The sequence below is a fragment of the Chaetomium tenue genome (genome assembly GCF_020726465.1).
Source record: "Chaetomium tenue strain MPI-SDFR-AT-0079 chromosome Unknown F5144scaffold_4, whole genome shotgun sequence".
In the NCBI taxonomy this organism is placed as follows: Eukaryota; Fungi; Ascomycota; class Sordariomycetes; order Sordariales; family Chaetomiaceae; genus Chaetomium; species Chaetomium tenue.
The window spans coordinates 1,624,520-1,637,768 of record NW_027117332.1 but is presented as its reverse complement, the minus strand read 5'-3'; the positions used below and the strand labels follow the sequence as shown (position 1 = coordinate 1,637,768).

The window sequence follows — 13,249 nt, the reverse complement described above, 5'->3', positions numbered from 1 at the left end:
GCAGGCACGGCGGACCAACAACCCAGGTAGGCATGTAGGTAACTTCCAGACGGGAATAACGACAAACAAACCAAAAACCCACTCTGCTCCCGCCATGTGTATCAGGCTATCAAGCTAACATCAGCTAATTCACTCACCCCATCCGTCCTCGAGTGTTGCCCTCAGTCGATTCAATTCGAGGCTCAAGTGACCTTACCGTTACCTAAAATAGGCGGTCAAATTGATGTCCCTCAGAAGGAAACAGTTGCGGCGACAGTCCAGAACTTGGACTTGACAACGCCACGGGTCCACAATTTACCAGCTAGGGCATGGTTACCTGCAAGCCCCTTTTTCCCAGAGCAGACACCAGCATGGCGCCATTTACGAATACCATTTCCGAATGCACATGCCAAGCGCCTGCACACCGATAGCCTGTCTTGCCTGTCTCGAGCATGTCTTCGATCTGGGAACCGAAACCTAGAGATCTGCAACAACACGAGCCCACTCTCCCGCTGGTTGTTCCGCGGATTCGGCTCGGAACTTTGTTCGTATTCTCTCCACAAACAAGGCCGACCATGCCGTGGCCAGGTCGGACCCTGCAAGATGCGGGTACGAGAGCTTGTTACACCCATGAATTGGACCACGGCTCAGGTACCGGACTGCGGACACAACAGGCCACGCCTCAATCCCGGAGTTAAGAAGTAATAAATTTATCTTTGTATATACTTTAATTAGCCACTGCTGCCGAAGGGTCCATATGCGCACCACACACCAGCCCGAAAGGAAAGCCGCTGGCCCGGGCCGATACTAACTATTGTTCGCCACAGAGCGCAAGCGAGGACGATCCCGAAGCACCAATCTATCCACCAGATGACGTTGAGACAACCCGGAATTGCAAGCGGTGCAGACGCAGACCGCTCACTCATGATCTGTGGTTCGTGGCGGGATGCCCAGCCAGCGTGCCAGCGTGCCGGCGTGCCAGCTAACCAGTCGCTCCGCCGAAGCGCCGCACGCCCGCAGCGGGCGATTGCAAGGTGACCTCTCGGCAGGGCTGAAGCGAACTCGAGCCATGCTGCCGTGCCGCAACTTTGTTCCGCTGCTCCATGGGCCACCAGAACCACCATCATCCCACGAAGCCACCCCGACTCCAAGGGATTTGGTCAGACGATTATCCGACTTGCTGACGAGCGCAGTCCGAGTTCATTACAGTCTTCCGGGCCATCAAGCAAAGGAATTTCACGGCATTGAATCAAACGCGAGACAAAACTTCATACCCAACACAAAAAAAGGTATTTTAACCCTAACCCTAAAGGCCCCTCGCCCCCAATATCAAATATATCAACTCCTATCTATTTTCCTGTTTCTCCTACGGAATACGTACAAGCAGGTTCACAAGGGAAGTCAGGAACCCGTGCGCTTTCCGCACGGTAAGGCTGTGGGGGGTCTTTGTGGAGAAACCGTGGTATTACAACCACCTCCCACTTCGGCATGCTCTATCAAGTCACAAATGACTGGAAGAGGCAAGGTCTTGACTCTTGAATTTGGAATTAGGTAGGTTGTTGAACAGTCTACAGTATAGGTAGGGTATCAAGTCAACCCAGCCCCAAGAACAACATTCACCACAACCGTCACAACAACAACCACCACGCCCGCCAGCCCGGCCCGCCCATCCCCCCTCATGGGCACCAACGCCGCCGCCCCAGCAGTCGACGAAGAAGACGCTGCCTCACCTCCACCTCCACCTCCACCCTCCGAATCCCTTGTCGGTGTCGGTGTCGGCGTCGCCACCACCACCCCCGGCCCCATGGTATTCCCATACGAATAGGTAAAATACTCTCTACACTCGGCGGGGTCAAAGCAGGTATGTGTGCCATGGAACACGGTCCACGCCAACGTCTGCGCATGCGCGTACAACGTGCCCCCCGCAGTATCCCAAGTCGCCTCAGACGCCCCATCGTAGGTGTTGCCCGGGCGGCCGTCCACGCCGTTACTATACAAACCCAGCGTGAGCGTCTCGTCGCCTCTACCGCCGCCGAAGGCCGCGCAGTACGGCGGCAGCGTGCGGCTGCTGACCGTGTGCGTCGTGCCGTCGCGCACCGTCGTGTGCGACCACGGCGGCGACGTGTGCGTGAAGGAGAGGCGGCCGCCGCCGAACGCCGACGGGCAGCACGTCACCCACGTCGCCTTGGCCCCGTCGTACGCCGGGCCGCCGTTGCCGACCGTCCAGGGGAAGTACTCCGTCGAGTTGGCCGTCGTGTACCCGGCCGGGCAGTCGGTGTAGTAGGTCGGCGTGCCCGTGATCACCGTCGATAGCCCCACCGGGTAGCAGTCGGCGCGTGTCGGGTCGGGGTCGCCTGCCACGGTGTGTGTGCATTGCAGCCAGGGGGGCGAGTGCGGGTCGGTGGTGAGCGAGCAGCGGTCCGAGACGAGCCAGAGGTTGGAGTCGGTGAGGCAGGACGGCGCGGGCGTGAACTGCGTGACGGCCGATGAGGGCGGCGGCACGTAGGTGCCGTACGGGGCGTGAGTCGGGCGCGGTTGGATCGGGTTGTGGTTCATCACGCAGTGGCTGTCGCCGAAGCATGTCGATGTCGTGCCGGGCTTGCCCGTGTAGAGGTACTTTTGGATCTTGGCGGGTGTCACGGCGATGAAATCGTTGTCGTAGTCCCAGTCCACCACGGTTGTGGTGGGCGTGGTGGAGCCTCGAGGGTAGCCTATAACGCTCATGGTCACCTTGCTGCCCGAGAGCTGCTTGATGGAAGCCGCCTTGCAATACACGAGCTGGGTTGCGTGTGTCATGGGGTACGTCGTGCCGTCAATGACGGTGAGGATAGTGGTCGGCTCGGGGCCGGCCGTGGTGAATTCATAGGCGCTATATCTCGGTGAGCCATTGCTATCATATGTTATGGGGACTAGGAAGTCTGTCTTGTTTACTCACGTGGGACAGCAGGCTGTGTGTTCAACGGTGATGGATGAATAAATTCTTGTGTAGGTGTCCACGCCCGTCATGCCCTCCGGACAGGCACTATACGCGGTGCTTCTAGCTATGGTGGCGCCAGTGGTGACCCAATTTGATTGGTAGCACAAATCATCATAGTTCCCGTCTCCTGGGTGACCCAGGAAGGTAACATGACATTGAGGAATTTCCACGACCTCAGTCGGTTGGGGTGAGAATGGCGGGTAGTACGTATCGCATCCATATCCCTCTCCCACCCACAAGTTTGACGGCGCAAAGCATGTCGGGTCGGGTTGGTAGATTGTTGTGACGCTGGCGAACTCGGGCATGGTTTCCGGGTTTTGACTGAAAAATTGCGTCCTCGCTTCGCGAAGAGGGAGCTTATGTTGTTATCCTCGAGGGATAATGAGTTATTAAATAGCTATATGCGGTCCCCCGGCGTAGCCGTCGTTTCGCCTTGCCAAGCGGTTAAGCCCCTTTCTCCTACCACAACTGGCGATGCCAAGCAGACCAATGCCATTGGCCCCCAAATCTCCGGCAATGCGGCATCGCGATTCCGGAATGGTGTTGAGTACAAAATACTACACTATTAGTTAACAGCGCAGGGCCAGCGTTTACCTGAAGCATAAATATGGGTGGTAGGAACATGCTGGGCTTACCACTGGCACTGAGTGTTTGAAAAAATGCCTCTTCACCGCCTCCTCTACTCTCTCTTTTCATTCTTGAATGACTTGTAGGTATGTCCCTTCAGCGCAGTCAGGCAACGGTCAAATAACCAAAGCAACATTTTCAGCTCATCAACACGATGTTGATGTTGGCGTTCCCTTTTTCGCCATGAGGTGGGAAACTCCGTAGAGGTATTGATACGCCAGAGCCGACCTATTTGATACAAACTTCCATGCCTCTCTCTACCCGGTTAAATCTATGACCAGTCGTCAATAAAATAGAAACCGACTCTTAGAGCTCAACTATCACCCTTTCGCCGTTATGGCCTGCCTCCCGAAAACCAACTAGGGCTTAGGTAACAACCAGGCAGTCCTTGATATTCTATAGCTTGTTTTCTCTGTCCAAAGGGCTGGAATCCACATTCATAACCGACACTCACTCATTCTCCTAACGTATACAACCATATCCGCAAGTAAGTACGGGATCCCATCAACCCTCAGCTCTCCAAACTCGTGTAAGCCGAAAGAGTATTTATGTTGGTGGTAGCTACTAGCTAGGATTCCTCAATTCGTATTTTCATCGGTTTTTATTCTTCTCTCAGTGTTGTATTAGCAGAGTTGAGAGAGAGATGCCCTATTGAAGCCGGACGGTCCAGGCGAGGCCCAGGCAGAGCCTAGGTGGACAGCTCCGGTGCTTCCGCAGGTCGTTGATGAGAGCCCCCCCTAACAATCCTTAGAGATGATAGTTATGGCGTTGGACATTCTGTCCTATCAATAAGGTCAAGACGACTAGGGTACATGGTCTAGTGGTATGATTTTCGCTTCGCACATGTGCGACCTTGTGAAAGGTCCCCGGTTCGATCCCGGGTGTATCCAACTCTTTTGTCTCATCTTCCTCTGGTTCTTCTTTTTTCATCCCCTTTTTTTCAGGAAAAACAAAAATGTATAGGGGCTAAGGTTATCCCAACCGGCCAGTGCGTTTGTTGAACTAAAATAAGAAGGCCGATATCAAATGGAAGTCTAATGCAACTTAACGAAAATGCATCTCATGTTAGCAGTAAGATCTATATCCATGCCAGGGGATTTGAACCGAATGGAAGTTCATAAAGTGTGACCACTCGATCAAAAGTATAACCGAGATGCAACCTCTCATACACATTTCTCGGCCTCGAGCACGGCCATGTTCCTGGGGTGATCACATGGATCCATGGAGTCCGTCCGAAATACTACGTATAGGCTTCGTATCTCACGAATGTCATCCCAACTCACCCCAGCCACCCGGCCAACTTGCCAACCACCGCCCACCAACAGACCCCCAACAGGGAACGAACCAAAAGAAAGATAAAGATAAGCATAACTCGTGTTTCAACTCCCAGCCGATCCGGCACTCCTCGGTTCACAACCTTGGCAGCCACGCATAGTTACTTACGCAGCCCGCTCGCTGCAGGGGAGAAAGGTGCTCATGCTCCACCTGGCTGGGCTGGCTGTCAACCGATCATACCAACAATACGACCTTCTCTTCTCCTGCCGTACCGCGCCGATCCGACAGCCGGCGTCTGCGGGGCCTTCGGGGCAGAGACAAGCCGGGTGGCCCCTGACATGTTGAACTTTATGCTAGCCTCCATCGAACTGACGCACATATCTTATGCGCCATATTTTGGTCGTTTGGTATTATGATCATCAGTCATGTCTCTGCATCTTCACATCATTGGAAAAGTAGGAGGGAAATACACATCAATTTCACACGTAGCAAGCAGAACAAACACGCGAAGCAAAGAATGAGAACCAAAGATATCCAAGGAGAACCAATCCGGTTGATTATCCACATCTTGCCCTCCCTCACTCCGCTCCCAACCTCTCCAGTCGTCCATCCAATCTACCAGCCCGCCGTCTCCTCCATCCCCTAACAAACCCTCAAAATCATCCAGACTTGTCTAACTACAGCGCTCCGTGCTTCGTAACAAAAAAAAACAATAAGAAATAGGGAATAAGAACTAGTAACAAAAATGGAAAAGGGGAATGAACCAAAAAGCTAGTGCAGAAAACAGAGATGAATATGCTCCATCAAGTCCGTGAGATCTCAAGGATAGATAAACAAAGAGTCCCCCGCGCGTGAGCAAAATTCTCGGCATCTTTAGCCTTCCCGCTGTCTGGCTCCCTTGACTTGAACCTGCTCTTCTGTTCAGGAAGCAGGCAAAAATGAAACCAAGCAATGGTCGCACTAAATTTTCGGTCCATCCCCATTTCCAACATTATCTTGCTATCCCGCCATCGCAGCTCGAGAACGCGGGAGCTGAAAGCGGTGGCGGCGAGTGGTCGTATCCGTGCGGGTCAAGGAAGTAAACCGGGGCTCTTTACTCCTTGAAGGTAAGGACTTGAACGAGAAAACCCAGAATTAGCCATCCGAAATCTCGAAGTACGTGAGGTTATCGTTTGCAGGAAGCCGCCGGCGGGCAAGCGCGTTTTGTGGGTTTCTCTGGGCAAGTCGTGCCCATCCTACTCGAAGTCGATAGAGCTGCCTCCCTCCTGAGCCTCCTGCTGCTCGGCGGTGACGACATTCAAACCCTCGCTATTGCCGCTGTCGTTGTTAGGGGCAGGGGCAGCAGCGGGGGTGTTCGAGTTGCCGACACCGACCCCCGGAGCGAGGAGGTTAGGATCAAAGGAAACCGCGGCTGGGGTCTCGTGTGAACACCCAAGGTTTTGCCGAGGGAAGAAGAGTATATCCGCGCGAATAAGGAAGAAGGAAGTAGTAAAAAGAAATCTACTCACGTTGGGAGGCTACCGTTTGGACCTGGCCGACGACGTTGGGAGAGATGAACTGCTGCAGGTCCAGAACGCCGACGTTGTTGAGCAGGCCGAGGTTGAGCTGCTGGAGCTGGAGAGAGGCGAGGTCGAATCCGCCGAGGACGCCAAGCTGGTGGATCTGCAGGAAAGTGTGCAGCGACTGCAGCTGGAGGAGGCCTTGAAGGTCAAAGTTCTGCTGCTGGAAGAGGCCCTGGAACTGCAGAATGTTGAGGTTGTTGACGTTGGCCAAGTTGCCGAGGAGGCCAAGCTGCAGGGAGTTGATGTTGAGCAGGTAGTTCAGGTTGACCTGGTTGAAGTTCTTGAGACCATTGAAGGCGTTGATGTCGAACTGGAAGGAGCGCGCCTCGAGGTCCGTGGCGGGAGCCGCGGGAGCCGCCGGGGCAGCGATGGCCAGGGTGGCGAGAGCAGAGATGATGAAAGTAACAGGCTTCATTTTGTCGGTTGTGGGGAGTGATGAGTTCTCGAAAACAAGAATTAAAGGATTATAGTTAAGAGCACAGCTGCTGTCATGTTAGCCGCCAGTTTGCTCCAACGAGTGCGTGATCTCATACCTCAATGATGTTCAGAAATGTGAAGGAGTGAAGCGAACAGCGAGCACAGCTAGCGGATCCGATGTTAGCCTCCCGTATTGTTGTGGTTGATCTAATACCGAAGCTCACCTCTGAATGAACGACTGAAGAAGATATTGACCGGAGTCGGGAAGGCTAGTTAGTGTGGTGAGTGTGGATGAGGAAACAAACGAGGAGGAGTCTCTGGCGGGCAACTCGGTTTATATCAGCTCGAAGAGCACTCAGACCAAGCGCCACCGAGAGAGCACGACATGGTATGGCATGAGCGGGAGTGGCACGCCAAGATTTCAGGAGCAGAACATATATTCGGAAGGGAGGTCGACCAGCCATCCGGGCGTGTCAGGTGTTTGGCGGCGTTCAACGGAGCCTGCCGGGTAAAACACCATGGATGGGGGCAACATGATGTGCCGGGATGGGCAGATGATGCAGGAGAAGCGAGAATGTCCAGGCCAACCAGACTCACCCGGGAAAGGAAAGATACAGGGGAGGGGCAAGAAATTCGCCGAGAGACCGCATGCCGCATGTGTGTTGCCCAAGGGGGCGGCCATCGAGAAGCATTCGAGACTGACTGCGACGCCATGGCATGGGACGGAATACCGCACGGCCGAGCCTAGTAGAGGAGGCGTTGCCAAGAGAAACACGATAGGCATGTGTTCGTGGATGATCCTGAGCAAACTGGACCCATGTGGCGCGTTCACGATGCCGGGTCCGTCATGGGGAGTGTGGGGTGGTCGAAGCCGGGGGTTGAGGACGGGATACTCCTCGTCCGAAGGCAGTCTGCGGGAAATGCCAAGTGCCATCCAATGTCTGGTGGCAGGGGGCGGGAACTGAGAAGGACAGTATGGACGCTCGGCCCCAGCAAAAAAAAGGCTGAACAATTTCTTTCCCTGATCGACGCCGAGAATAGGACCCCGTTTCAAAGTGTTTCGCCAAAGTAGGCACTTTAGGATGGCGGCGAATATGGGATGCGAGCTCAAGGGGAGGCCTGGAAACACGGGCAGACAAACAGCATCACTACGGAAGCTGGGGCGAGCAGAGTTTTTCATGAAGAGAAGAAAACACAGTTAACTTCCATCCATGGGAGGAGCGTCAAGGCAGCAGAGCATCTACCATGGCCTGCACTTTCCTCGAACGGAACTACCGGTGCCAGATGCCACCTTCCGTGCCTAAAGTAGTATTGTAGCAACCGTGAGCCGTTGAACGGCAAGAAGTGACAACCTGGGGGTCGCCACTTCCACGCTAGGCTTTTTGGCTTAAGGTTAGTCGGCATCCGATTGCCGAGCCCAATCAGCCCAATCATCGAATCATGGGCGGCCAACCGTCGCCATCCTGTTTCAAACCTTGAAGTTTTCGAAGGAGTTGTCCAGGGGAGCCCGGGTAAAATGTCTGGGCTCTGGCTGGGAACGCAGGAGGTCGCAAGAGGCTCAAAAGGCTAACCCCACGCACCAACTGAACCCCAGACTGCCAAGCCAAAGCCAAGATTTGTTCGAGTCTGGTTGCGTTTTCTCATTGGCCAGTCCTGACTCCTGCACCGCTGAAGCCGTTGAAGCCGTGCAACTGCGACGCAGATCCGTGCGCCCAGGCGAATGTGAAGCACTTCCTTTTTGATGCCATTGCCTTGGCCACCGGAACCTCGCTGCTTCCGATTCCTAAGGGGCCACCGCCGTCCGGATATCAGGCATCGTCATTCAACCAAGCTCTAAAAACTTCAGATCATCGACGGTTGCACTCGGCATAGAGTAAGCCATTGGTCAGATGCACACACATGCAGGTACGGACGGAACCACCGGCTTCACCATCTGAACTCGAAGGGTGGTATTCTCTGGGGAGTAATATCGACCTCGGATGATTGATTGTATTATCAGCCAAGATTAGAAACTAGGAGCATGGTTTACGAGTTCATCTCAATTCTGATCTTCAATCCCTTGATATAGATAATTAGAACTAAGGTACGCTGGTTTAGAATTTGTAAATATACTGTAAAAAAAGGTAAGGAAAAGGGTAGACAAAAAAGAATAAACGAAAAAATAAACATTTTCTTTAGAACAGAGAAACAGAAGCGGCGTCTTGTTTGGCATATGAGAAATATCCGAAACCACCTTGAAGGGCCTGTCTCTTCCTCCGAAATTCGGGTACAACTCAAACCTCTCCGCCCAACAACACCAGACAACCCCCCCCCCCCGGCGACTCATCCCCACTTCTACCCCCACCCATTACCGCGTGAGGTCCGCCAAGTTGACGTCGTCAACCACTCCGGCGGCATCCGCCGCCACCGAAGTAGCAGCAGCAGCAGCAGGGACGGAACTGACGGCATCAACCCCAACAGCAACAGGCGCAACAGAAGCCGCAGCCGCAGGGATAGCGCTCACGGCAACCTGGGCGGCAGTAGTAGTGGCAGCCGAGAGAGCACCCGATGCTCCCGCATCAATAACAGAAGCGGGCGCCACCATAGTCGCAATAGGGCTTGCCGCGACGGCCGAGGTCGCAGCTATGACCTGGGGAACACTGACAGCAGCAACCAAGGTCGAGGCGGCGGCCAAGGGTACGGACGCTGCGGGGGATGATGAGATGTCGGCGGCTGCTACGGCCGTGGCGATGGTAACCCCGGCCTCGTCCGCGGGAACCGTGGCAATGGTGAAGCCGGCCTCGTCGGCTGTCGCGGTTGCTGTAGCGAACGTGTCCGGGGGTGCCGTGGCGATGTTGAAGGTGCCGTCGTTGGTAGCAGCCCCTGAGTTACCCGTACCCACCGCGCCCACCGCGCCCACACCTCCCGTGGCGCACTGCCGCTTGACCTTCCGGCCGCGTCGCAGCTTGGTGCGCTTCATGGTCTTCTTGGCCTCGGCTAATTCGCGCTTGAAGACGCCTGGGGGGAGTTAACGATGGGATTGATATTGGGACGGCTACAAAACGGCACGGAGAGACACTCACCCAGGTTGAACCCACCCAAGACATGTCCGTTGTTAAACAGCGACTGGATACCGCCCAGATCCAAGAATCCCAGCTGCTCGAGCTGCATCAGCTGCGCAAGCTGGAAGAACAGATCGACATCGTTGTTGAACCCAAAGCTCAGGATGTTGTTCCGGTCGAGGGTATTTCCCAGACAGAAGCCGCCGAGCATAGCCAAGATGGCCTCGGCGATGACGTCCTGGTTCCCGAGGTCGACGGTGCCGAGATTCAGGCCGCCCACTTCCAGGCCATCCAGACCTAGCTCCCCGAGGTTGAAACCTGCCAGGTTGAAGCTCGAGGCGCCGCTGTTGCTGACGTTGAGGTTGTTGACGCCGATTTGGCGTGGGAGGTGGATGCGTGCCGACGCTAGGCCGGCGGTAAGAAGGAATCCAAGGGCCTTCATCGTGAGGAGCTGACGTGTGGAGTGAAAAAAGGTGGTAATAAGGAATGAAAGACGGCGAGCACAGCTTTTGGTGGGTGAGTCAAAGTTCAAGATGGGGGATGACATTACTTACCTCGAAATGGATTAACAACAGGTAAAAATAAAGGTAAGAAATAAAAAGTAAAAAGAGAGAAAAAAGAATGAAACGGGCACGATGGTCTCGTCGGGAGCGAAACCAAAGACCCTTTTGTTCTTAGCCTGGAGAAGGGTAGAATAAGATGACATGTCCTCTCCTGATTTCATGCCTCCATTCTGAGCTGGACATGCCGCCATACGGATGGGATGATGGGATGTCGATGAAACGGGAAACGGTATAAGCCGGCAGGGTGGGAAAAGCCAAGACGAGGAGGGCATGACACCTTTCCCACCGGCCGTGAAACACCATCCGTGTTGCTATTGAGCCATGTGCAATAACAAGCGGTTCGACGCTAGGGAAAAGTCAAAGTTGTAAAAGAATACTTTGATGCTGAACGAATAGGAGTACAACGGTCTGGGGTGGAGGTTTGGGAGAGGGGAGGCGAACTATTTACCTCTGCTGCAGCAAGAAAGGATTGAAGATGAAGGTGGTGTGTAGGACGGATCGGTACCAAGAAGAACTTTGCTTCGATTTTCGACATTAGGGTATGCCGTGGAACGAAGATCACAACGTGGGCCAAGCCCGCCTCGCTTTAGCGAGACCGGCAAGCCGTAGACCGAGATGCTGAAGCCGGAAAGGGTGCTTAAATTAGTCAACCTTCATTTACTTGTCTTCCAGCAACTTTTCAAGGCCGTCATTGGGCGTCTGGATGTATCGAGTTAGCAACATAGTTCTGGCACCGTGGAAATGTGAGCGGGGGTGATAATGGTTCGTCCAACTCTTAGCAAATAGTGTTTCCAGACGTGCCAGCATATCCGGATAAGTGTCTGTGGGCTAGTGTCATTAACCTTCATCGGATGTCCTCGGGTACCGCGAACCGGTCGCTCATGACGTGGCCTTGGAGTTGTTTGATGTAAAGTGATTCCTGTTTCGACGGCAGAGCACTTGTTAGGTGTGTTACCCCCCTCACGGGCTTCGCTTTCGGAAACGGTCGAGAAGTAAGCATGAAGGAACATCCCGGCGTTGCCCTTGTCCGCTCCATGACCGAGTGATGGCCACCTCCTCCAAGGCGTGTTAGACATAAGGGCTATTGGATGCTGTTCTGGTGTTCGGTCCAGGGATGCCGTCGGGAACTGCAAATGTTGCTTCATATTTTGAATCATGGCAGCCCGTGTAGATGACCACCAAGGGTATACCCACCCCATATCCATGCCCCTTTTGTGTCCCCCTCATCCTTTTTGAGATTATACATCCAGCCAGCCCTGCAACAACCTTCCAATCGCACGCATTCCACCGCATTGGTATTTCCGCCCTCGCACGCCGCCCCCCCCATCTGTCACCTAGCCGGCCTGGTCTTTTCCCCACCCTCTTTCCCCCCATCACCACCACCCGCACCACCATGAAACCCCAACCACTCTCCCAATATCCCTCCCGGCTTCGGCACCGGACACTCCCTCCCCGCCCTCCTCCTAGCAGCCACCCCCTCCCCCCTTTCCGACGACGGCGACGGCCGCGGCCTAAACTCCACAACCCCCACCCCATCCTCACCCACGCCCCTCCCCTCCGCACCCTCCCGAGCAGATGACAGCTCACCCCCCCTACTCCGGCGCCTCACCCTCCTCACCACACCACCATTTTCTTGTTGTTGATCCTGTTGCTGCTGCATAGCCATATCCCCCCCATCGGCATAGGCGCGGCGCGGCGCGGGGCAGGGCAGGATGTGGGGGAGGGCGACGACGAGGAAGCTGGCGAGGACGGTGGTGGCGAAGAGGGAGGAGGTCATGCGCGAGCGCGGGTGGAGGTGTGGCGGGGGCATGGCTCCTTTCTTTATTTTTGGTGTTGTTGGAAGGGGTTGGAGGTTTGTTTGGTGTCGGTGTTGGGTTTTGGGGTCGGGCTGGTTGTGGGGTGCTCGGAGGTGGTCAATTGGGTGCGTTGGAATGTGTACGGATGCTCAATTCGGCATGCAAATGGGATTAGACCATGGCGCGAGAGAGGGCCCCGTCAATGCGGTCTTGTCCGGGCTTGAATGAGGCCGAATTGAGGTGCTGGATAACTACCTCGGGCAGCTTCGGTGGTGAACTTGGAAGCTTGGAAGCTTGATCCAAGTTCGAAATTCCGCATGCATGGTTGGCTGGTGACGCGGGGTGTAGGGTTAGGGTTTAACTTGTTTGACTGACAGGACGGAAATGCGGGCCCAGAACCTTTTTCAAGGTGTTCCTGGTGACGGGCTGAGGGCACACATCTAACAGGGCCGCCCAGCTCATTCCAGGGTTCCGTTTTGCCATCAGAATCATGTATCGGACCTCGGAGGGGCTCAGCTTCGGGGGGCGGCCACTGCGGGGCGCGGTTTCGACTGTTCCAGTGGCCTCTACACGTTTGCAAGTTTTGGAGATGGTAGTCAAGCTGCAGTTGAATTTGGCTGCCAGCGACTTTCTTGAAACCCCGGCCTTTCGTGCCGACAAAATGGAAGCCCGCTCCACCGGAGTAAGGTATTTTCGGTTCCTCTGGGTGGATTGGGTATTAGTCGATGATTCTGTGACAGAAGTTGGCATTATGGCTTAGTATTGAAGACGTTTGTGGTTGTTGAGAGGTGATGATTGGAGGTAATATGGGACGCCGCGATATTCAACGCGACTTGTTAAGTGGGTCGATTATGATATGAACTCAGCTATAAAAGTCAAGCTGAAAAAAGAAAAAGAGATAAAAGAAGAGGTAAAAGAAGAGGAAGAAAATAAGAAAAAAACAGTTAATAAAGCAACTGAATTTCAGATAACTCTCGTTTTTATTCTTAAGGTTGAGCTCGGGAGACATCTC

General features: G+C 54.4%; 5 protein-coding genes and 1 non-coding gene across 6 annotated transcripts; 1 reads left to right on the top strand and 5 right to left on the bottom strand.

The window, feature by feature from the left end:
• Positions 1 to 1,566: 1,566 nt before the first annotated feature.
• On the bottom strand, positions 1,567 to 3,261 carry F5144DRAFT_491001 (uncharacterized protein; the record flags this gene model as incomplete). Its single annotated transcript, XM_066785832.1, has 2 exons — positions 1,567 to 2,848; positions 3,164 to 3,261. The coding sequence occupies 2 exons, from the start codon at positions 3,259 to 3,261 to the stop codon at positions 1,567 to 1,569; spliced, it is 1,380 nt and encodes a 459-aa protein (XP_066642915.1).
• Positions 3,262 to 4,389: 1,128 nt separating this feature from the next.
• On the top strand, positions 4,390 to 4,473 carry F5144DRAFT_t114. Its single transcript has one exon. It is a non-coding gene; the product is annotated as a tRNA-Ala (tRNA).
• Positions 4,474 to 6,093: 1,620 nt separating this feature from the next.
• F5144DRAFT_547830 (uncharacterized protein) lies at positions 6,094 to 6,835 on the bottom strand (the record flags this gene model as incomplete). Its single annotated transcript, XM_066787497.1, has 2 exons — positions 6,094 to 6,269; positions 6,367 to 6,835. The coding sequence occupies 2 exons, from the start codon at positions 6,833 to 6,835 to the stop codon at positions 6,094 to 6,096; spliced, it is 645 nt and encodes a 214-aa protein (XP_066642914.1).
• Positions 6,836 to 9,184: 2,349 nt separating this feature from the next.
• On the bottom strand, positions 9,185 to 10,320 carry F5144DRAFT_602558 (uncharacterized protein; the record flags this gene model as incomplete). Its single annotated transcript, XM_066791218.1, has 2 exons — positions 9,185 to 9,834; positions 9,900 to 10,320. The coding sequence occupies 2 exons, from the start codon at positions 10,318 to 10,320 to the stop codon at positions 9,185 to 9,187; spliced, it is 1,071 nt and encodes a 356-aa protein (XP_066642913.1).
• A 778-nt stretch (positions 10,321 to 11,098) lies between these two features.
• Positions 11,099 to 12,251, bottom strand: F5144DRAFT_602557 (uncharacterized protein; the record flags this gene model as incomplete). The annotated part of the gene is made up of 2 exons (XM_066791217.1): positions 11,099 to 11,140; positions 12,051 to 12,251. 2 exons carry the CDS (start codon positions 12,249 to 12,251, stop codon positions 11,099 to 11,101), a joined length of 243 nt encoding a protein of 80 aa, XP_066642912.1.
• Positions 12,252 to 12,529: 278 nt separating this feature from the next.
• Positions 12,530 to 13,194, bottom strand: F5144DRAFT_231451 (uncharacterized protein). Its single transcript, XM_066783234.1, has one exon. The coding sequence runs from the start codon at positions 12,985 to 12,987 to the stop codon at positions 12,595 to 12,597; it is 393 nt and encodes a 130-aa protein (XP_066642911.1). The 5' UTR covers positions 12,988 to 13,194; the 3' UTR covers positions 12,530 to 12,594.
• Positions 13,195 to 13,249: the final 55 nt, after the last annotated feature.